Below are 20601 nucleotides of genomic sequence, written 5' to 3'. Positions count from 1 at the left end.
CAGACACCGGTACGAGCCGGGCAAGTTTATGGTGGTGTTGGTAGCAGTGGCCTGCAGCACCACGACCCACGCAAAAACAGTATAGGAAATGGTTCAAGGGGTCACCACAGGGCACCAAATACAATCGGATAATTAGAAATCCATCAAGAGTACTGCGAGTGTTAGGATAAGCCATAAAATTTTTTTTGAGCTAAAAATGCAAAAGAAGCTGTTAATAATTGGCAAAAGACATTCTGGCAAAATGTCATTACTGCAGCGTATGTGCAATGAAATGATTGAATTCCCCTTTTACTAACTTAACATTAAACTTAAAGAGCTGACTGGTAGCACGCCCGAGCACTTAGAAACAAACACTGAAGACTCGCACGCCGGTCTCACGCATAAATTCACCATCAAAAATTCGTACTACGAAACTGACGTGGATGTGTGGGTCGACGAGTATGAAGATATAAACAAAACGATTTCAGAATACCGGTCAGATGAAGCAAAAGAAGTGCGTGAATTTTTGGCAGCCATCATCTTCACCTTCCGTGAATTCGACGAAACAGAGTGGAAGCAGTGGGAAAATTATGTAGAGAATTTGGAAGAAGACATAAGCGTCATAGCCGTACAAACTGAAGGAGGAAGGAACCAAAACATTCCCGATAACTCTATCCTTGAATACGTGGTCCTTGAGGAAACAGGCTCGAATCAGTACAATGGTGAGTTAAACGGTCAAAACAGAAAATCCAATAACAATCATGCAGAATCGGTAGGCCATCAACGAGTGAAAGAGTGGCTACAGTGTTGCGACTGGCAGAAAGAAGACGAAGAAGAAACGACAACTCTTATAAGTTGTTCCGACAACAGCACCTCAAACGAGGATGACAGCGAAATGGAAGATCAAGAAGACGATGGTTTGCTTGCTGGTGACTTGCAGTCCTTCATTTCACGCATTCAAAACTTGCGCGGTACGAACGAACAAACATGAATGGACATCTTGCTAATATAAATAGATACTGATATGTCAAAAAGTGTCAAGCACAAAGAAGCAATCGGCATTCTGAAATCACTTTTAGGAAACGACTTTGATGAAAAGGAATTAATAAACAAGAGCGAGGATATTAATTAAGCATAGGAGACGATTAGAAAAAACTCACGTTTTCCGAACAAGAAGCGCTTTGTTGTTCTTATCATAGAAGGCTTCACGTTTAAAGGTACAGTTGAAACAAAGCATTTTTTGATACTAGTGACTGTCGGCAAGAGGGTACAGCACATTTTCGCTCCGTGCGTTTTGCGTTCTTTATAGCATCTTTGCAAAGACCACAATATACGTGGCCGCACTTTGTAGCCCAAAGCGTTGCTTTCTGGGCATTTTTTGAAGCACCAAGCTCCTCTTGACATCCTGGACACAGCAAGACTGTGGATGGATTAATTGACCGCGAGAAACCAGCTCTTGCGGGCTTTGGGGGAGTGTACTCTGCTTTTGCCCGATCAATATAGCTTTCTTCGGGCTCGACATTTGTGTCGTTGAAGTATCCTTGCTCAAACAGCATAGGATGATTAGCCAATGTGTAACGCAGCCTGTTTGAGAAAATTGTAAAAAACTGAGCAGGAATGTATCCTGGAATATTACGTTCTGTCAACGAGTTACGAGCAATTGACTCGGGCACTCTTCGAGACTGAAAGATTCGTCTCGTCAGCAATTGTGGACCAAGGTATACAATGTCCTCAAGCATTGACTGAACATTTGAACCATTTATACGCCTCCTTCTCGTTCTTGCACGACGTGTTCCATGTTGAGCAGCTCGTTGTGAGGATTCCGAGAGCGGAATCGCGTCGTCTGGGATCGCGTCGACATCAATTATAACAGGATTCGGGTCTGAAGCTTCCCTTGGCGGAGAGGACCCTGTCAAATCAATTACATTATCATTCCCTGATTCGTTTCCATTCAATTGCATGAAGTCAGTGATCGTAACTCAAAACTGAAAGGCGCCAGCGTGATGTTGGCAGAGGGCAAGTGTTTGAACCCGTACTCATGGCAAATTACAATATTCGCTTGGGATCGGTAAAGGAAATACTTCTTCATGATAGGCTTATTAAGCGAATATTCGGCTGTTGTTCGTCGCTTGCCGTGACCTAAGCAAGAATATTAGCTGTTCAAAATATTTCACAGCACATGACTCGGCTTTAAATAAGATAAGGTTTTTAAAGTTAAATAAGCAATTCGGTTAAAAGTCAAAAACTTATCAACAATTAGCCAGAATAAACAGATGTATGAATGAATGAAACTAAAACCTTATCCTACTTTTAAATAATATGGACCGTTTCTAGTACATTCATCTGAGGACAAGTCGAGTAGGTGAAGAATTGAAAACTTATTTCTACCCCAGAATTCAGTAGCAAATGCCGGATCTTGGTAACACTCTCATATGCTACTATTGATTCGATTGAATCAGTACACCTGTACTGATCTTCGTTCAAATCGTGTATAATTCCTGATTTTTTTGGCAAGATTGCATCGTCCACAAATATTTATATCATTAGCCGAGAATAAGCTTGTAAACAATGACAATAGCATTAATTCCAATCAAGGGAACTAAATAAGGTTAATCGAAAGCCGGAATTAAACTTCGTAAGTGGATCACATACAGGTCATTACTGTACGGATGGCTCGAATAAGATTTAACACACGGGATTTGACAGTATCCTTACTCTCACCAAAACCGAAATCGCTGCGGTGAGACAACCCCAGACGCCCTAAAAAGCGATCTTCTGACAGGATAGCTACTGCATTTAACAATAGCAAACAAACTGAATAAAATCATTAACAGATGCTACAAACGGAAACAGATTCCTATTACAACTTTCATACCAAACAAGGGAGTCCGGATATTAAACATTTTAAGCGGGAAACGCCAAGTTTTGCCTAATTAACGTCTGTACCGTTCTTAAACTGTGGATCGAAGTAGGTAAGAAATGTGTTGTCGCTGAGATTCGAACCAGGGTTCAATTACACCATAAGAATAAAGAAACCTGGTCAATGTGCACGACTTGTATAATTAAGTAGACATAGTAGCATAGCCCTGCTGTTAGATAAAACTGCTGCTAATCTACGTAAGACTGGTATTATTGCAGTTCAGCAAATTTTAAGATTAGGGCCCATTATTAAGAATCCATCAATTCATAACTCAACACAAGGTCTTTCATTCGTTTCCTTTCCATTCTTTCTTCATCTTGCCTACTCTTTGTTGACATGGCAAACGCAGAAGAAGAAGGCACGTTTAACGAGCGTGTTTGCTGACGGTTACCACGGCGAGTTATCATGGTGAATTTAACACTTTCCCCTTTGTCATCCCCAGGTGAAGAGGAGCCATCATCCTTCTTGGAATAGCGTAGTAAAGGAAGCGGAACCTCAAACATGGGTTTTCGTTCATATTGACGTGGTGTCATGCTTTCGTTCATCATTTTCGCAAAGGCTGTTTCAAACTCTTCATCCACAGATATGTCACTCTGTGTATGTATGGAGCCTAACTTTGAAGGCTCTTCTTCCATAGTTTCCTAGTAAATCGGTTAGTTAAGATTCAGCGGTAAATGAGAAATAAAAGACTACGTACCATGTCACCGGAAAGCAAAGATACTTCACTCGTCATACTGTCACTGTCAAACGCGTCTTCTAAATCAGAAAGCTTTGCGTGATCAGCGTCCCCTCCAACCGACGTTGTTTCGCCAACTGAACTATGATCAGTCTGGGCCTTTAGCTTGTCATTCTCTAAAGCCGATTGTACTTCGGCTAAGGTTTTGTATAACGGCAGTTTAGGACGTATAACCTTAATAGTATCGCGAATATCGAATACAACATCCAGCGGAACATTAACTTCTTTCAGACATTGACATTGAAGTAGTAGTAACAGAGTGTTCATCGGTTTTTTCTTTTTTCCTTTTCCAATACTGGGTCCACAAGCATTGAGAATGGTGCAAATTACACGGCACACAAAGTGATTTTCAATTTCCATTAAAGTGGCATTCTGACTCCCTGTATTAGAATTATTGGATGAAGTATTAACCAATTGAAGTAGAGAGAATAAAAGATTAAATATGGCAGTAGCATCAAGAACCTTGGAAGCGTATAATTCACCAAGCAACCGAGCGCGTGACATGATTTTTTGGCTTTCAGATGCCTGTCGGGTTTCCACTCCCAAAAGTATATCTTCAAATAAATCATCAATGTACTCATAACAGTCTTCGGGATGATACCGAATGAGCTCCTGTATCAAAAGAGCCAGAGCCTTTAAATTGTCAAATTGGATGTGCCATACTTCAGCAAGCACTCTAAAAAGAGTGTTTTCTTGTTCCCCCCATTTTATCTTCCGAATTCTTTCAGCAACTGCCCGATAGGTTTTCGTATTTAATTGCTTGTAAATAACGTTACAAAGATACTGTTCCAGTATTGGCCGTGTACGAACCTCGATTAAAGCACGTTTAGGCGGATTTACATGGTACAATGCGTTGTCAAGAAGTAATTGGTCTTGAGGAGCCAAAACAGAGGCATCTTTTTTGCGCTGAATCGTTTCCAACAGCGTCAGCATTTGTGCCGAGGATTCGGGTAAACGAAATAGAAATCGGCCACAATTTTCAAGCATTAATGACAATACTTCAATATTAAACGAGGTAAATTCGGTTAATGCAAGTCGAAAACAATGGAAGGTGATATGTAGAGGCATTACACGAAACTTTGTAAGCTCCGAAATGTAACGAATAGTCAATACCCGTGAGTGATACTCGTGTTTAGCCTTTTTCTTCAACATACGTTTAAAAGAACGACGGGCGTAATCAACCAGTGCATTAGCTATGTCTGGTGAAATCTGTTTTAGAATAGCAACCAGCCGGCAATAGTACGGTAGGAGATCAGACCGTGTTCGATTGACGCTCGTGAGCGTCTTAATTAATCTGTTCCTTGAAGCCTTTGAATTTATAAAACAAAATTCCACTGCAGCTTTGTCTATTGCTTCCGGGTTATTTAGGGTAGGCAAGTTAAGTAAATAAGCATTCACCTGAGCTGCAACCGAGGTAGTTGATTTGACATCTTCCGTACTTGTTTTGATTGATAGTATGCCATCTTCACTGTCATCGGAATCAGAAAGGTCGGACAACGAGTTTAATTCGGACGAAGCAGTTATTGGTAACGTTTCGATAGATGCATCTCTCATGTGTTCAACGGAGCCCGTGTCAATGTTGGAAGGAATGCTCGGCAGAAGTGATTCTGGGACCATTGTAGAAAGATTAAGAAGGTCCTCGTAAAACTTGCGTTCATCATCGTGCTCCCAAATACTGTCAGACCGTTCAAGAGGAGTGAGTTTGGAATATGAGGAACTCAGCCCGGCAACGACAGATGCATTTGCGTTAGCGGAACTATCTTCTGAGGGAATATCAGGTTTCTCCAATTGCAGAACATTGGCTATAAGCTCACAGGATGAATAAATGCGTTCTTGTACTTTTAGCATTTCTGAAAGATCGTGCATCCGCTCTTCATTAACTTCTCCTCTGTTTACAGCCAGATCATGTGTCTGTTTCTTCCGTTTCATATATTCAGCATGGTAAGTTTGTAGGTAGTTCAGTAACTTTTCATAATAATGCTGCAGAGTAGAACGGAATGATGAACGCCACTCTGGAGGACAGATCGCATCCAACAAGGCTCGGTTATCAGTCTCAATGTTACTGGACGGATCACTGAATAGAATATCGGAATAATGTTTTACGATGCCATGCACAACAGGCAAGGAAGCAAATTTCGCATCATTACGCACTATCTCAGTGAAAGCAACAAAAACAATAGGTTTGTCCATGTCATAGCTTTGGAACCAAACCTTTCTGGATCGTCTTGAAAGAGCGCTTAACGACGGTAACAAGTCGACAAAATCTTTTGCAGTATGAACAACACCTCGAAGCCACAACTCAATCAGCACACGCACAATGTTCCGTTGCCGTGTATAGAAAGCCTGACGCTCCTTTTCCTTTGGTTCAACGAAGGTACATGTTTGAGCCGCAGCGTTAAAATTACCCAAAAAGAATATGTTGAAATACAGCTGGGCCAACATTGGCGTCGAAAACTTTGTAAAAAATCTTTGATGCAAGCAGTATGCTATTTTTGCTGCTGCAGAAATGTCGGAAGAAGTTTTACATTTGGACATTCCCTCGACAATTGCTGTTGCTATCTCAGGAATATATTTTTCCAAAGACAAAGTCTTAATGTCTTTTAAAAACAGATCAATATTATCGCTGTTTAGCGATGATCTGCAACGCTTCATAAAAGCTGTGTTTTTTTTCAAGCTGGAGTCAAGAAATGCATTTGTCGTCAAAGTGTCATTTTTCCCCGTTCGGACGAGCTCGTCAATTCGTCTATCTTGCAGATAACCTTTTAACTTTTCATTTAAGCTCCCATCAGACATGTTTTTGGCGAACAAATTATCAAAAAAAGGTCTATTTTCCTTAAGTGTCCTATGTGGTGAATAATCCACCGGGATGTGGTAGAACTCGTCCTGTGAGTTTTGACTCGGAAGCGTTTACGATGTGTTTTAGGGAATAAGACTTTGTCCAAGAAGAGTTGTCGTTGATATTCTGGAAAAGCTTGGTTTTGTTGTTTTTGGTTTCATTGAAGCTAGCCGGGTTGAGTAATCCATTACAAAACAAAACAAACTAGATAACCTCCACAGAAAGACTAGTTAAACGGGGTCAGCACGAAATGAGTCCCATATTAATTTCATGAAACGTTGTAAAAATGTCGTAACCAGTATACGCTGGAAATTAATTGCACAGACAATGGTAAATTAAGTGTTGTAAGATTATAACTGCGGTTTTTAACAACTGTATACGTTATAACAATAGTATGATATAATATAAAAAAAAAAAAAACATTTGTTTTTGCTCCCGTTAATCCAAGCATTTACTAAGAGATGTTTACTCCAGTGTTAATACGAATACATATGTCGACCGTCCACTTTCGTAAAGGTATTCTTCTACGCTGAAACAAGGTAGCAATTGTTATTGGAGCATAAATAATTCATAAATCAGAGCAGTTCTGTATCAATTTTTTAAAATCGGACAAACTGATTCTGTCGTAATTGAAACTATTTCAACCAAGACAGTAATTCGTTTGTATTTATATTTTATTTCAGTTTTATTCTTTTTATTTTTCTGGAAATCCCACTTGTGGTTAATTCGCTTTTATCCGGCCAGCCATTTCATGTTACGGTTTGCCATAGTCTCAACAAGAAACAAGTGCGAGGGTCTCGGCAATTACCTTAATCGACAGACCTATAGCTTATATGGCGCATTTTTAAAACTCGCTTTCCGGTGGCGCTCATCAATTTATTGGTTCATCCGTCGCAGAGTTTGCGCTAAAGAACTGGATTTGTCAGCATAGCGACTATGCTGAAGTAAGCAGCGGCTGAAGCCCCTTGATTTAAAGGGCCCCGAAATCCAATGCTAACTTAGCACACAAGGACGATTCCACATTTGGTTGCAAATTAATTCGGTTTCTGGAGAGTTTTGGTATTTTCCTTCTTGTACATCTTCCGCCGTTAAATATCTAAATCAGCCTTTATTTATCATTTCTTTTGTTTTTTTTTTTTACGACCATGACCAAAAATATCAGTGCAGGTGCAGCCGAATCCACACCTAAAACCGTTGCATTCACTCCTTTGACTTTGAGAGGTGTGACCTTTCACAACCGTATATGGGTACCTCCCATGTGTATGTTCTGTGCTGTTGATGGCATGGCCGATGACTTCCACTTTGTCCATTATGGATCACTGGCTATTCGCGGTCCCGGCTGCATTGTCATGGAGGCTACTGCTGTGTCTCCGGAGGGTCGTATTTCCCCTGGTTGTCTAGGATTGTGGAAGGACGAACAGATCAGCCCGATGAAACGGATTGTCGACTTTGCTCATTCATACGGCCAAAAAATTGGTATCCAATTGGCTCATGCTGGCCGGAAGGCTAGCTGTACACGTGGTGTTTGTAACCATCTTGTTGACGAGTCGGAGGGCGGCTGGCCAAATAATGTATACGGTCCTACCGATGTCCCCTTTCAAGAGGGTTATGCAAAACCTAAGGCAGCCTCAAAGGCCGACCTCAAGCGCATCCATGACGACTTTGTCAGTGCAACAAAGCGCGCGGTAACCGCTGGTTTTGACTTTGTCGAGATTCATGGAGCTCATGGTTATTTCCTATCTTCTATGAGCTCTCCTGCTTCAAACACTCGTACCGATGAGTACGGTGGCAGTTTTGAAAACCGTGTCAAGTACCCTCTTGAGGTTACGAACTCTATCCGCAAGATTATTCCTGAGGACATGCCATTGTTTTACCGTATCAACGGTACCGACTGGCTTGAACCCGGCAAGGGTTGGGAGGTGACTGACTTGGTCAAAATGGCTAAATTATTGAAAGATGCCGGTGTCGATTTCTTAAATGTCAGTACTGGTGGCGCCGACTCTGCCCAACAAATTCCCGTGAAACCCTTCTTTCAAGTTCCTTTCGCCGAGGCCGTCAAGAAAGCGGTTCCTGGATTGGCTGTTGGCACCGTCGGTTTGTTCTGCGATGGAAAATCTATTGAAAGCGTTTTGAAGGAGGAAAGAGCTGACGTCGTATTCGTTGGACGCGCTCATTTGCGCAATCCTGCCGCCGTGAGTGCATTTGCTACTGAGCTTGACGAACCAATTGTTTTAGCACCCCAGTACATTAGAAGTGTGCGTAGACGTCATTAATTTTTTTTATTGCCATAATAGTATGTACTAGGTGTATTAGGACCGAAATGAACAATAACAACAGCAAGCTTGGATTTGTAGTACAGGGCACACGTTACAGCGGGTTAGTAGTTCGACTACTTAGAAGGTGCGACATGATCATCAACGCCTTGTTCTTAACATTCAACTCAATTTTGAAAGTACTCGCTTCATACCATTAACGCTGAAACGAGAAAAAAAATCAATTGTGTCGGCGCCTCTGGTATACCAAATCGTTATTTGTCTCACACAAAACAGCATTTACTACAGTGACCATCTCGTAGATCCCCACATTGTACAAACATATCCTTTCTCTGCGTGTGTATGCATGTTAAATGTTGCAAACAAGAGACTTATTAAGGTGACTTCTTGAAGACATTTCAGGAATCTGCAACCCTTCACTCGCGCACCACCGGACAGCTCAACTCACAATCCCTATACTACTGTTCCGAAGCATATCCCTTCATAAGTCTTTATTTATTTGACTACACCAAGTACGAAAAGCGCCCCAGCTTTCTATATGCTATTTCAACTAATCGAGAGCTTAAACGACACGCGATTAATTGATACTGTCCAATGGAAAGCCGAAAGTGTGACTGCTTTTCCCCACACGAAAACACTATAAAAGGGCACGGCTCGCTCCACAGAAAACCATCGACGATACTCCATAGGATCATTTCTATAGTATACGTCCGGCTTGGGTTTCCTAACCTAGCCACAGAACTCAACACGGATGATGATTGGAAGCACCGTTGCCCGAAGAGGTGAGACAATTCTTTCTTCGGGAGGGACAACAGGATCTCTTTTCAGGTTCTGTTCTCCCCCTTCAGCGATGATCTCTTACGCCTCGGGTTTCTCGTCCTCTGGACGGTCCCGTCGTGTAGGGCAGCTGGTGTATTCTGACGTGTTTGCTTTTTGTAGTCTTTTTGGTATATAGTTTAAAGTTTTGACATTTTTTTGGAATCGTTTTTTGAGTTTTTTTGGAGGGTCGAAATAGTGTGCTTGCTTGTCTGGGTAGAGTTAGTTGGGAATTAGCTTGGGCTTCTGGCTTATTTGATGCTGTTTCCCGGCTTGAAACATCCCTTACTAACTGTTTGTTTAAAGAGAGGGTTACGCGTGAGGGGAGAATTCGCTCACTACACAGAAAATACTTGTATTGGGAAGACCCGGTTTGTTTTTTCCAACCATGTCTGACACGTCTAAGATGCATACGACTTCAGCAGTAGGCTTGACCGCGTTGACTGCAGCAACACTAGGCTGTATATTCGGATCAGGCCTTGTGTTTTGGCTCTTCACTCGTTTTGGTCTTTCTTTGTTTTTGGCTCAACTGGCTTTATTTCACTTGTTGGAATACCTCATCACAGCTCGATTCCAACCATCTAAGCTCTCATTCGATTCATTTATTCTCAACAATGGTAACTCTTATTGGTACGCGATGTTGCTTGGCGTTATTGAATATTGTCTCTGCCGAGGAAACTCTGGTCCCGGGTTGCTGAGCAAGTTGTTTATGCCTAGATGGATCTGCGCTAGCATTCGTTTAATCATGCTCCTTGTCGGCTTAGTAGCAGTCGTTATTGGACAAGCATTGCGTTCTTTTGCCATGATTCACGCCGGCGAGTCGTTCTCACACGTTGTTGCTACTGAAAAAAAACAAGAACACAAGCTTGTAACCGATGGTATTTACCATTACGTGCGCCATCCTTCCTATGCTGGCTTTTTTGTGTGGGCATTGGGAACACAGTTGTGTCTGCGCAACGTTTTCAGCACTGCTATCTTTGGCTACGTTCTCTGGCGCTTCTTTGACAGTCGTATTCACTATGAAGAGCAACATTTGACTACTTTCTTTGGAGATGCTTACAAGGAGTACAAGAGCCGCGTGCCAAGTGGTTTGCCTGGCATTCACTAATGATGGCTTGGCGATTGTTTTGTGGTCGAGGAACAAATAAAAAGAGAAGTGTGGTAACACCTAACCGTCATCATCAATTGCCTGGATCTTCATGCCACGCATTTGTGCTCGTTATTTTTTTTTCTCGTGCACTTTCATAATGTTTCATTTGCCTTCTCTTGTACGTGCTGATGCCTTCTTACGCAATTTGTTGCACTGATCTGCGTCTTTGTTGACAGGCCAAATTTCATGGCGAAACGACTGTCCCATTTCTTGACGAAACCCCAACAAATATTTTGTACTTCCGCACACGAGTAATCTCCTGTTGAGAAATTCGTTCTAACGTTTGACTTTCATTTGGTCAGTCGTGGCTTGCAGATAACTCCGAAGCTGTGTTTATTCATACACTAACAACACCACCACATCCCATACACAGGATTGGAATTGTGTTAGTACTTGAGGTTTCGCGCACAACTTTTTGCACGCGCAGTAGCATATAGTTAGGTGAACGTTTTGGTCGCGTATTTCGTTGCCACACGAAGCGCACGTCTCGTGGAATCGATAAACACTCACCTATCTTGTTCACAACATTATATTTTGATATTTTTTCACTCATCAGCATCTATCTTTCTGAAATAGTTGTTACAAACTAACGTTGGCTGACTGTTCTTCGTCCAGGTCCCTGTTCTATGGATCAGCTGTCAGAATGGGCGATTCAGGCCAAGAACGCGTTATCGCAGGCACAACAGTACTGTGAAGCCGCGCACAGAATTGACGAGGAAGCAATGAACATGCTACAGCACTATCAGAAACAGCATGAGCGTCTAAAAGAGCTTTCAAAGTTGACAGCTTCCCAATGTTCGCGATTGGACGCCTCCACGGCACTTATCCAACAATTGCTCAGTTTGGTTCAGAAACATCCTACATTCAACCAGCTAAGTCAGTTGCACGAACAATTGGAGGCTGCGCTAAAACGGTTACGTGAGACATCTGTTGATCTAGCCTTTGGCTGCAATCATGACAATCTGTACGCGTTTGTTGACGACACTGCTCTAGAGGACTTAAAGACACGTCTGCGTTGCGTTACCGACAGCGTTTGGAATGCCTATGAACGTTTAGTGGGCTTACTGGACGAAGGCCTTTGCTCTCAGTACCGTACACGCCTACTTAACACTAACTTGGAGTTTGCGGTTCCTACTAACAATTCCGTAGCCGAGGAACTAGCCGATTTGCTCTTTCAAGTAGCTCAACATTATGAACAGTGCACGAAGGCGGTTGAAATTTATTCGACGTTGGATGAAGCAGCTTCCCGTGAACTTGTTGAAGTCTTACGTGAGGATAGTGAACACCTTCCTGTGGTCCTCGCCCAACTCAAATCTGGTCTAGATAGCACTCGGGCATTTCAACAGTCTGTGAACGATTATAGCTCGAATATTCAGGCTGCATCTGTTCAATTAGAACCATTGGCTGAAGAACTGAATAAAAACGAGCTTACGAACCAACGCCATGAGGCTGCCCATGAACTAATTAAAGCACAAACCGGGATCGAAATTCCCCAGCTTGCACAGGAGCTAATCCAGTTGCGCAACCATTACACCCAGTTCGCCAAGACTTACAACTCATTGTTGGATGAGGTCCGAAGGCGTAGAGCATATGAAACACGGATGCGCGGTCTTGTGCGGGACTTTGTCACGAAACTGGAAAAGGAACAAAGCGGCGAGTCTGAGGCTCGTGTTGCTTTCCTTAATCGTCATGGCGATTTTCTGCCTCAAACTCTTTGGCCCGCTGTTACAGATCCTCCTCTCCATTTTGAGATTACCGAACATCAATATTCGGAATTGCCTGATATTGAAGATCGGTCTACAAAACACTAATGATGCTTTTGGAACATGTTTCACTCCCCTATTATTATTGATGATAACAAGAACCACAAAAACTATTTTATTTTCCCGTATGACAAACAATTATTGATGTATAGTCCTCTATCAAAACCTTTTCCCTTTGTGAATTCGAGCTTTACCTTGCTGAAGTCATAATGGATTCCTTTACTTCTTGGCGCTGCTATTTTTTATGCGTCTTTTCTTTTCATATTTGGACATTTTGTTTTTCCGCTTTTCCCGCTTTTCTTCACGAACTTTTTGCTTTCGAGCACGTTTTTCTTCAGCAGTTTCAGCCTGCTTTCGGGCTTTTCCAGCTCTTGGTTTGTCACTTTCAATTTCAGACTCTTCACCAGCGCTATCAGGGTTGCTCTCACTTCCATCTTCGGTGTTGTAGGAGTTGTCTTCGTTTTCATCCTCTGACTCATGAACAGTTTGTTCGTCGTTTTGCGTCTCTGTATCTGCAGCAGTGCTTAACAAGTGGCTGTACACTAGATTACTTCCTTGTCCCTCATGTACCAGCAGTGTATCACGATCAATGTCGTAGACTTGCTCTAGCGTTTGGGGAATGTAGGACTTCAGGAACACCTTCTCGTCCTCCTCGTTCTCTTCCAGCTGGTTTTCAAACAGCTCACTTATGCGTTGCTGCATATCCGCTTTTTCAACACTACCTTCCTCTGTAATAAATTGGTACAATTGACTTAAAGGCAGTGTTGCTGCTCCCAAACGACGGAAGAAAGTTGTAACGTTCGTGATGTCCATTCTGAGGAATTCAAGACTGTGAGGATGGTCATGTTCCACAGATTGTGACACATCAATGATATAAACCTTTCCTTTATGGTAAAGCATGTTGTACTCGGACAAGTCAGCATGGACGAGATGGCAAACGTGATACAGCGTCCGCATATGGCGGGCCACCTGTCGGTACACCCTGCTAGCATCTTCAGCAGAAAGGCCTGCATCTTTAAGACGTGGATAAGGCCAACCGCTCTTGTTACCCAGAAATTTCATAAGCAGGACGTGTTGCTTCAGAGCAAGAGGTTCCGGACTCGGAATCCCAGAAGAATAAACACGTTTCAAATTTCTCATCTCCTTTTCAGCCCAAGTCTTTACCATTTTTCTGGGGTTCCGACGATTATAGCCGTGCCGAAAACGAAACTCGCCTGAGACGTAACGATCGCGATCCTTAAATACAAGAATAGATGTTTTGTAAATTTTGATAGCACGGTGTTCACCAGTTTCCGTGATGGCATGATATACATTTGCTTCCTTTCCTGTGCTAATGCAGCCATTGATTTCGTATATGGCTCCACTATTGATCATTTTCAACAATATCATGCGTGTGCGAGGATCCAGTACCTGTTCTGAAGTTGCTCTGTCACTTTTGTCCTTCGTAGATTGCAACTTGCTAGGTCCCTCAAAGCCGTCTTCGACATGAATACGAGACATGTAAGAGTTAAGTTTTTGCACAGATTCTTCATGCGCAACGCCTGGATTCAAGGTAGATACTCCTTTCGCTCCTAGCGGCGCTTGTCGATTAAAATGACGACCATTTTCTAAGACGTCGTCAACATCATCAAAGTTGTCGAAATCCTCCGAAGAATCATAATCCTCGACAAACTCATCACCCACATTAAGTTCTGTTCTTAAAGGAGCGTTGGCATCAGTGGTAAACTCTGCCATTTTTAGCAAGTTTCTGCTAGGTTGGTGTGTGGCATCAGAAAAAAATTTAGAGTAAGACCAAGTGGAACTCCCTATGAAATGTCACATTCTTATGAATTCACTTGAGAATCAACAAGAAAACAAACTGATGAATAACTCTTGTTTATAGTATAAGATGTTTATCTAATAATCATATTAATAGCAACCCTAGTCATAAACAATGCAGCAGTTGCACATGTAACAGAAATAATTACAAGAACGTGTGGATTTAGGTTATATAATAGGTGACTTCGTATATGAACAATTTTCTTTTAACAGAACATTTTTGCGACGCGTAGGCGTTGGTACGCGACGCGACATGATTTTAGGGTGGACGCGTCTCACTCCTACCATTAACACACAACCTCATCGTGTAATGCACATTAAAAAGGTATGCACTTGCTACGGTATAGCTACTAACATGTTTTCTTTTAGATTGCAATACAGGGATTTAAATCCTACAAAGATTATACCGCGATTGAACCTTTAAGTCCACATCACAATGTTGTTGTTGGAAGGAATGGATCTGGTAAAAGCAACTTTTTCGCTGCTATTCGATTTGTGTTAAGTGATGCATACACACATTTAAGTCGCGAAGAGCGGCAGGCTCTGTTACACGAAGGTCCAGGTTCGACGGTTCTAAGTGCATACGTTGAGATCACCTTCGACAATGAGGACAATCGTTTCCCCACTGGAAAGCCGGATGTTATTCTTCGCAGAACCATTGGAATGAAAAAAGACGAGTACTCACTCGATCGGAAAACAGTTACGAAAACTGAGGTCATTAATCTGCTTGAGTCTGCGGGTTTCTCGCGTTCCAATCCATATTACATTGTTCCTCAGGGTCGGGTAACCTCTCTTACGAATGCTAAGGATTCTGAAAGACTAGCTTTGCTGAAGGAGGTTGCGGGAACACAGGTTTATGATCAACGTCGAGCGGAATCGCTAAAGATTATGGACGAAACTAAGCTCAAGGCTGAGAAAATTGATGAATTACTCAGCTACATTGAGGAACGGTTGGATGAACTTGGCGAGGAAAAGAATGAACTTAATGAATTCTACAGAAAAGATAATGAGCGCCGGTGTCTCGAGTACACAATTTATTCTCGGGAAAACGAGGAAATCACTAACGCGCTGGAGACACTTGAGCAAGACCACACAAATGCTCAACAGCAAACCGATGCAAACGCTAAAAAGTTTATGGACCGTGAACGACGCTTGGAAGAGTTGCGTGCTGAAGTCGTCGAACTGAAACATGCACTTTCTTTGCATGAATTGGAAAAGGGTCAACTTGAAGAAGAATACAGCTCCTGCGTACAATCACACGCAGCAATGCAGTCAGATCGTGATCAGTTGTCACAAGCTTTAGAGGGCTCCAGTCATGAACGTGAAGATAAGCAAAAAGCGTTAGCTAGTCTTGTGAAGCTTATTGACGAAAAAGAGCAACAGTTGAGCAATATACTTCCCGTCTTTGAACAATTGTTGAGTAAAGAAACTGAAGTCCGTGCACACTTACACTCCCTTGAAAGTGAAACACGACTCCTGTCGGATAAACGTGGTCGTGGAACTCAATTTAACAGCAACGAAGAGCGTGACGCATGGCTAAACAATCAAATTAGTATCCTTGATGCCGACTTAAAAGAGCAAGAAGCTTCGGGAGACTTTGTGAGGAAGGAAATTGACGACGTTGATGCCAATATTCGTAATAAAAAGGCGCGAGAAGCAGAACTTATGGATTTACTACAGACTCGGCAGGACGTGTTTTCACAGATTTCTTCTAATCTTTCTGAGGAGCAAGAAAATCGTGATGATTTGTTGGATCAACGTAAGGAGGCCTGGCGTAATGAATCAAAGCTCAAATCGCTCATCAATACTGCACAAAATGATATGTTAAAGGCCGAGCAGAAATTATTATCTACTATGGATCGTCATATGGCAAACGGTTTAAGGGCCGTGGCAGAAATTGCCAAGCGTTTAAAAATTGAAGGTTATTTTGGTCCACTATGTGAACTGTTCACTGTTGATGATCGCTTTAAAGTTGCTGTGGAAGCGACTGCTGGAAACAGTCTTTTTCATATTGTAGTGGACTCTGACGAAACGGCGAGCAATATCCTCGAAGTCATGTACAAGGAAAATGCTGGCCGGGTAACGTTTATGCCGTTGAACAAACTTCATCCCAAGCCCGTCAATTATCCTGAAGCAAGCGATGCTCTGCCGCTCGTAAAACGACTTAAGTTTGATGCTAAATTCGAGCCAGCTTTTATGCAGGTTTTTGGAAAAACAGTTGTTTGTCCCTCGTTGGATGTCGCTTCTCAGTATGCGCGTTCGCACCACCTCAACGGCGTCACACTAAATGGTGATCGTTCAGACAAGAGGGGTGCTTTAACAGGCGGTTATCGAGATTTCCGTAACTCTCGATTGGAATCATTGGATTCGGTTAATAAGTGTCGCACTATTCACGAAAATTATGTACAACAGCTACGCCAAGTTGAAATTGATATTGCAAGATTGGATCAAGAGATCACAGCTTGCATTGACGCCATACAGAAAAAAGAAGTGGCCTTTCAACAGCATTCTGTTGATTTTGAGCCGCTTCGGAATGAAGAGTCCACTCTAGCTCGTGAGATTGTTGAACTACAGGCACTGAAAGATAAAAAAGGTCAGATGCTTGATGCTATCCAAACAGAGTGTCTGAAGATGAAACGACAACGCGATGGTTTCCTCGAGGAGTTGAAGTCACCTTTCCAGAATGTGCTGTCGAAAGAAGAACAACTTTCCTTAGCTACTAAGTTAAAAGAACTTGGTGAAGTCAAACCTTTATATGAGGACTTAAACAAGAAGCGGATTGAACTAGAGGAAAAGAAAATCGCTATTGAAACTGAGCTGCACACAAACTTATACCTGCGTCGAAAAACACTTGAGGAGAGCGTTAATCTCATTACACGTTCAAATGAAAGTGGTGAAATGAAGCGCAAGTTGTCCGCGCTTCAAAAGCTGAAAACTAGAATTGCCTCCTTAGAAGAGCAAAATGAGGCTTTGACGCAGCGTATTCAAGGTGTTAAAGCAAACTTAGATGATGTTCAGTCCAAAATACAAAAATTGGAAGACACGCAAAAGGAGACCGCTCAATCTATTGAACGAGATACCAAATTAACGGAACGGACCGCGGCGAAGAAAAGTCTGCTACTTGCTCGTCAGAAGGAATGCAATGACAATATCCGAACCCTCGGTGTACTTCCAGATGACGCATATGAAAAATATGCCTCTTCAAGCTCCAATGCGGTTGTCAAGAAATATCATAAGGTATGCGCTGATCTAAAATCATTTGGACATGTGAACAAAAAGGCATTTGAACAATATACGAGCTTTACAAAGCAGCGGGACTCACTCACTCAACGTCGTGACGAATTGAAGCGTTCGCAGGAATCTATTCAAGAATTAACCGTTGTCCTTGATCAACGAAAAGATGAAGCAATTGAACGAACGTTCAAACAAGTGGCTAAGAATTTCAGCGAGATATTCGAAAAGCTTGTTCCTGCAGGACGGGGACAACTTGTGATGAAACGTCGCATCAATCTTGAACAAAAAGCAAGCCAGGGTGATGATGACATGGATGTTGATGATAGCTCTGTTACAGGTGCATCCTTATTTTCTCAACCAAATTCTTCAGTTGACAATTACACGGGAGTTTCTATTTCTGTTTCCTTCAACAGCAAGGATGACGAACAACTTAATATCCAACAGTTAAGTGGAGGTCAAAAGTCACTTTGTGCTCTGACGCTTATCTTTGCTATTCAGCGCTGCGACCCAGCACCTTTTAATATCCTTGATGAGTGCGACGCAAACCTTGATGCCCAATATCGAACTGCTATAGCAGCAATGGTGAAGGAGCTCTCGCAAACAAGCCAATTCATTTGTACCACCTTCCGTCCAGAGATGATCAAACAAGCTGACAGCTTTTTTGGCGTTTTATTTAATCACAAAGTCTCCTCTGTTCAGCCCATCACTCGGGAGGAAGCTGCAAATTTTGTGGAAGGTTAACTCTTGTAAACTGTACTTTTCATATGCGTCGTTTCTACGCTGCTTTACACATTTATGCTAATGTGATAACTCTATGTTGTGTCGTTCTTTTCTCAATGATTTTTATTTGGCCTTCTGTTCTTTAAATGTCCATTGCACTACTCTGTCAATTTCTATTTCTAACTACCGTCTTCCGTTACAACTTTACTTTTCTGTCTTGTTATTTTGCTGCTCGTCTATGCCCCCACATTAAGTTACCCCACTTTTTCCGCTTCATCTTTATCACCACCACCGCTGCTATCACACAGGGCTGTTTTTGTGCGTTTGCTTGCCACTGTCTGCTGCTAGGAGAAACAAAAATGCAGCCTCATCACCTGGCACCTGTTGTTTCCAAATCGGAAGGTTTGTTTTGCTGCTGCTAGCTTCGCATTCATTATTTTGTCATTGTGGCTTAATTAAATTTGAATTCGTTGGAGTATTGGTTTTCATTTGACTAACGAATTGTGTCGCATACAGAAAAAAAGTACCGTCAGAAATGTAAAGATCTCAAAGCTCGAATTCAGGAGATTCAAGATGACAATGCTGCTCTGAATTCCAAATTAGAGGCCGTGAAAAGAGCAATTCGGCGGGCTCGACTTGAGCGTGCATTTTTGCTCGAACAAGTTGAGAAGGCTTCTGTGCGTAAAGCCGAACAGCTTGGCCAAGTGTTGGAAATTCCTCCCCCTCCACCGCCAGCAGAAACCATAAAGATTCGCTTCAACATGGGAGGTGCTTCTTCGGTAAAAAATACCACAGACGGAGAGTTTACTGAGTCTCAAAATGATGGTAGCAACCTAGCAGCTCAGTGAGAGGATTAGACACTCGCTACTCTCAGAAGTGCTTGCTTGGTACTGCAGCACTTTTTTCGTTTCTTGTTTTCATTACTCAAGGCGGACAGTGAGCGCACTGTAACCGCCGAATTGTTTTATCCAACCCTGCCTTATTTTCGTTTACCCATACCTCCGCAGAAAAACCGACCATCGCATTTGCCCGTTCTTCGTGCATTACCTTCATGAGTAAAAGACATTATGATTCATGTAAAAACTATTTCTTAGTACACCTTGGCTGTAACAGAGAATATTGTATGTTGCTAGGCTGTACTAGTAATAAACGTTTGCACAGACAAACTTGTGGGCTGGCTATGCTAATTGGCGAAAGGCAATAAACAGAGCGTAGACATTATTAAACTAACAGTAGGCAACTGTAGAACTTCTCAAAACTATTTAAAATAAATATTGTAACGACTCATCAATGATGACAAAAGGACCAGCAGAACTTGTACTGCTTAAAGTCTATGCACATAGCAATGAAGCGAACGAGCAACTGGCAAAACAAACCAATCTAGTCCGTGGCAGCGGGTTTTGCGTCTAAAGCCGTCTTTTCAGATTTTTCGGCGGCACCGTGCGCGTCGGCCTCTGCCAGTGTGCCCGAGGAGGTAATAACCGGTTCAGCAGCGGGAAGAGCGGACTCTGCCGTCGTTGCTTTAGTTGCTTTCTCGCCTTCAACGGCAGCAGCGCCAAGTGTCTCGTCCTTGGCAGTTGTAGCATCAGGAACAGTTTTTCCTGCCTTCAAGTCAGCCAAACGGCGTGCTTCGTTGTGGATGCCAAGAATATGGCTACGACCCTCATTGAAAGCAGATTGAACCTTTTGACCAGCATTAGTATCCATAGCTCTTTGAATATAACCATTCAAAAATGCTGCTGTCCGATGGAACCGGTTTGAAATAGACAACTTGTTATCAATTTCGTTCGCCTTCTCAGATACATGGTATCTAGCGTCCATATTTTTTACACCAGCAAGGGCTGACTCAAGCAAGCCCTTGAATCGAGAGGAAACGCCATGCTTCTGGTCCAGTTCAAGACCCTTTTCAATCGTGACATCGCTCAAGTGATATCCACGGCTGAGCAATTCTGCAAAAATAGCAGCACGGGGCTTCTCTTCCTGAGTAGTAGCTGTGTCACTAGGTGTTCCCTCCTCCGAGGAACTTACAGAACCTTTTGAAGAGTCAGCCTTTACAACTTGAATTCTGTTCGTTCCAAGCACGGCATCCTGGAGGAGCAGTGCGGTCTTCGTAGCACTAGCACGTTCAAACTCAATAGTGGCCGTCTGAGTTGTTCCTTCACTCTTTAACGAAATATCAGCAACCTTTCCGCAGAAAGAAAAGAAATCAGAGATTTGTTTCTCGGTAACTTCATTAGAAATATTATGTACTACCACGCAATTCGAGCTCATTTTGTTCAAAAAAACGTGAATGGGAAAGGAACGAACACCTGAGCACGTCGAGAATATATAAGAGTGATAGATACGTCATAGCCAA

General features: G+C 42.4%; 11 protein-coding genes across 11 annotated transcripts; 6 read left to right on the top strand and 5 right to left on the bottom strand.

The window, feature by feature from the left end:
* The first annotated feature begins 72 nt into the window (after positions 1–72).
* SJAG_05011 (recombination protein Irc6) lies at positions 73–1987 on the top strand. Its single transcript, XM_002176044.2, has 4 exons — positions 73–257; positions 315–701; positions 747–950; positions 996–1987. The coding sequence occupies exons 1-4, from the start codon at positions 197–199 to the stop codon at positions 1109–1111; spliced, it is 768 nt and encodes a 255-aa protein (XP_002176080.2). The 5' UTR covers positions 73–196; the 3' UTR covers positions 1112–1987.
* On the bottom strand, positions 1191–1940 carry SJAG_05012 (SUMO-targeted ubiquitin-protein ligase subunit Rfp1; the record flags this gene model as incomplete). Its single annotated transcript, XM_002176045.1, has 1 exon — positions 1191–1940. One exon carries the CDS (start codon positions 1938–1940, stop codon positions 1191–1193), a length of 750 nt encoding a protein of 249 aa, XP_002176081.1.
* A 180-nt stretch (positions 1988–2167) lies between the features above and the next one.
* Positions 2168–3011, bottom strand: SJAG_05013 (hypothetical protein). The gene is made up of 3 exons (XM_002176046.2): positions 2855–3011; positions 2632–2793; positions 2168–2578 (listed from the first exon to the last, which is right to left on the bottom strand). The coding sequence occupies exons 1-3, from the start codon at positions 2880–2882 to the stop codon at positions 2523–2525; spliced, it is 246 nt and encodes an 81-aa protein (XP_002176082.1). The 5' UTR covers positions 2883–3011; the 3' UTR covers positions 2168–2522.
* On the bottom strand, positions 2906–9301 carry SJAG_05014 (hypothetical protein). The gene is made up of 2 exons (XM_002176047.2): positions 3597–9301; positions 2906–3540 (listed from the first exon to the last, which is right to left on the bottom strand). The coding sequence occupies exons 1-2, from the start codon at positions 6426–6428 to the stop codon at positions 3148–3150; spliced, it is 3225 nt and encodes a 1074-aa protein (XP_002176083.1). The 5' UTR covers positions 6429–9301; the 3' UTR covers positions 2906–3147.
* Positions 7498–8882, top strand: SJAG_05015 (NADPH dehydrogenase). Its single transcript, XM_002176048.2, has one exon. It carries the CDS (start codon positions 7617–7619, stop codon positions 8742–8744), a length of 1128 nt encoding a protein of 375 aa, XP_002176084.1. The 5' UTR covers positions 7498–7616; the 3' UTR covers positions 8745–8882.
* A 665-nt stretch (positions 9302–9966) lies between the features above and the next one.
* Positions 9967–10668, top strand: SJAG_05016 (protein-S isoprenylcysteine O-methyltransferase Mam4; the record flags this gene model as incomplete). The annotated part of the gene is made up of 1 exon (XM_002176049.1): positions 9967–10668. The coding sequence occupies one exon, from the start codon at positions 9967–9969 to the stop codon at positions 10666–10668; it is 702 nt and encodes a 233-aa protein (XP_002176085.1).
* A 668-nt stretch (positions 10669–11336) lies between these two features.
* On the top strand, positions 11337–12521 carry SJAG_05017 (autophagy associated protein kinase activator Atg17; the record flags this gene model as incomplete). The annotated part of the gene is made up of 1 exon (XM_002176050.1): positions 11337–12521. The coding sequence occupies one exon, from the start codon at positions 11337–11339 to the stop codon at positions 12519–12521; it is 1185 nt and encodes a 394-aa protein (XP_002176086.1).
* Positions 12522–12692: 171 nt separating this feature from the next.
* On the bottom strand, positions 12693–14546 carry SJAG_05018 (atypical/RIO/RIO1 protein kinase; the record flags this gene model as incomplete). The annotated part of the gene is made up of 2 exons (XM_002176051.1): positions 12693–14220; positions 14503–14546. The coding sequence occupies 2 exons, from the start codon at positions 14544–14546 to the stop codon at positions 12693–12695; spliced, it is 1572 nt and encodes a 523-aa protein (XP_002176087.1).
* A 55-nt stretch (positions 14547–14601) lies between these two features.
* SJAG_05019 (mitotic cohesin complex subunit Psm3) lies at positions 14602–18266 on the top strand (the record flags this gene model as incomplete). Its single annotated transcript, XM_002176052.1, has 2 exons — positions 14602–14616; positions 14673–18266. 2 exons carry the CDS (start codon positions 14602–14604, stop codon positions 18264–18266), a joined length of 3609 nt encoding a protein of 1202 aa, XP_002176088.1.
* A 338-nt stretch (positions 18267–18604) lies between these two features.
* Positions 18605–19093, top strand: SJAG_05020 (Ino80 complex HMG box protein Nht1; the record flags this gene model as incomplete). The annotated part of the gene is made up of 2 exons (XM_002176053.1): positions 18605–18647; positions 18762–19093. The coding sequence occupies 2 exons, from the start codon at positions 18605–18607 to the stop codon at positions 19091–19093; spliced, it is 375 nt and encodes a 124-aa protein (XP_002176089.1).
* Positions 19094–19339: 246 nt separating this feature from the next.
* On the bottom strand, positions 19340–20551 carry SJAG_05021 (RNA-binding protein Vip1). Its single transcript, XM_002176054.2, has one exon. It carries the CDS (start codon positions 20514–20516, stop codon positions 19626–19628), a length of 891 nt encoding a protein of 296 aa, XP_002176090.1. The 5' UTR covers positions 20517–20551; the 3' UTR covers positions 19340–19625.
* Positions 20552–20601: the final 50 nt, after the last annotated feature.

The sequence above is a fragment of the Schizosaccharomyces japonicus genome (genome assembly GCF_000149845.2).
Source record: "Schizosaccharomyces japonicus yFS275 unplaced genomic scaffold supercont5.2, whole genome shotgun sequence".
Lineage (NCBI taxonomy): Eukaryota > Fungi > Ascomycota > Schizosaccharomycetes > Schizosaccharomycetales > Schizosaccharomycetaceae > Schizosaccharomyces > Schizosaccharomyces japonicus.
The sequence above is the reverse complement of the archived record's forward strand: the minus strand, read 5'-3'. Positions and strand labels throughout refer to the sequence as shown.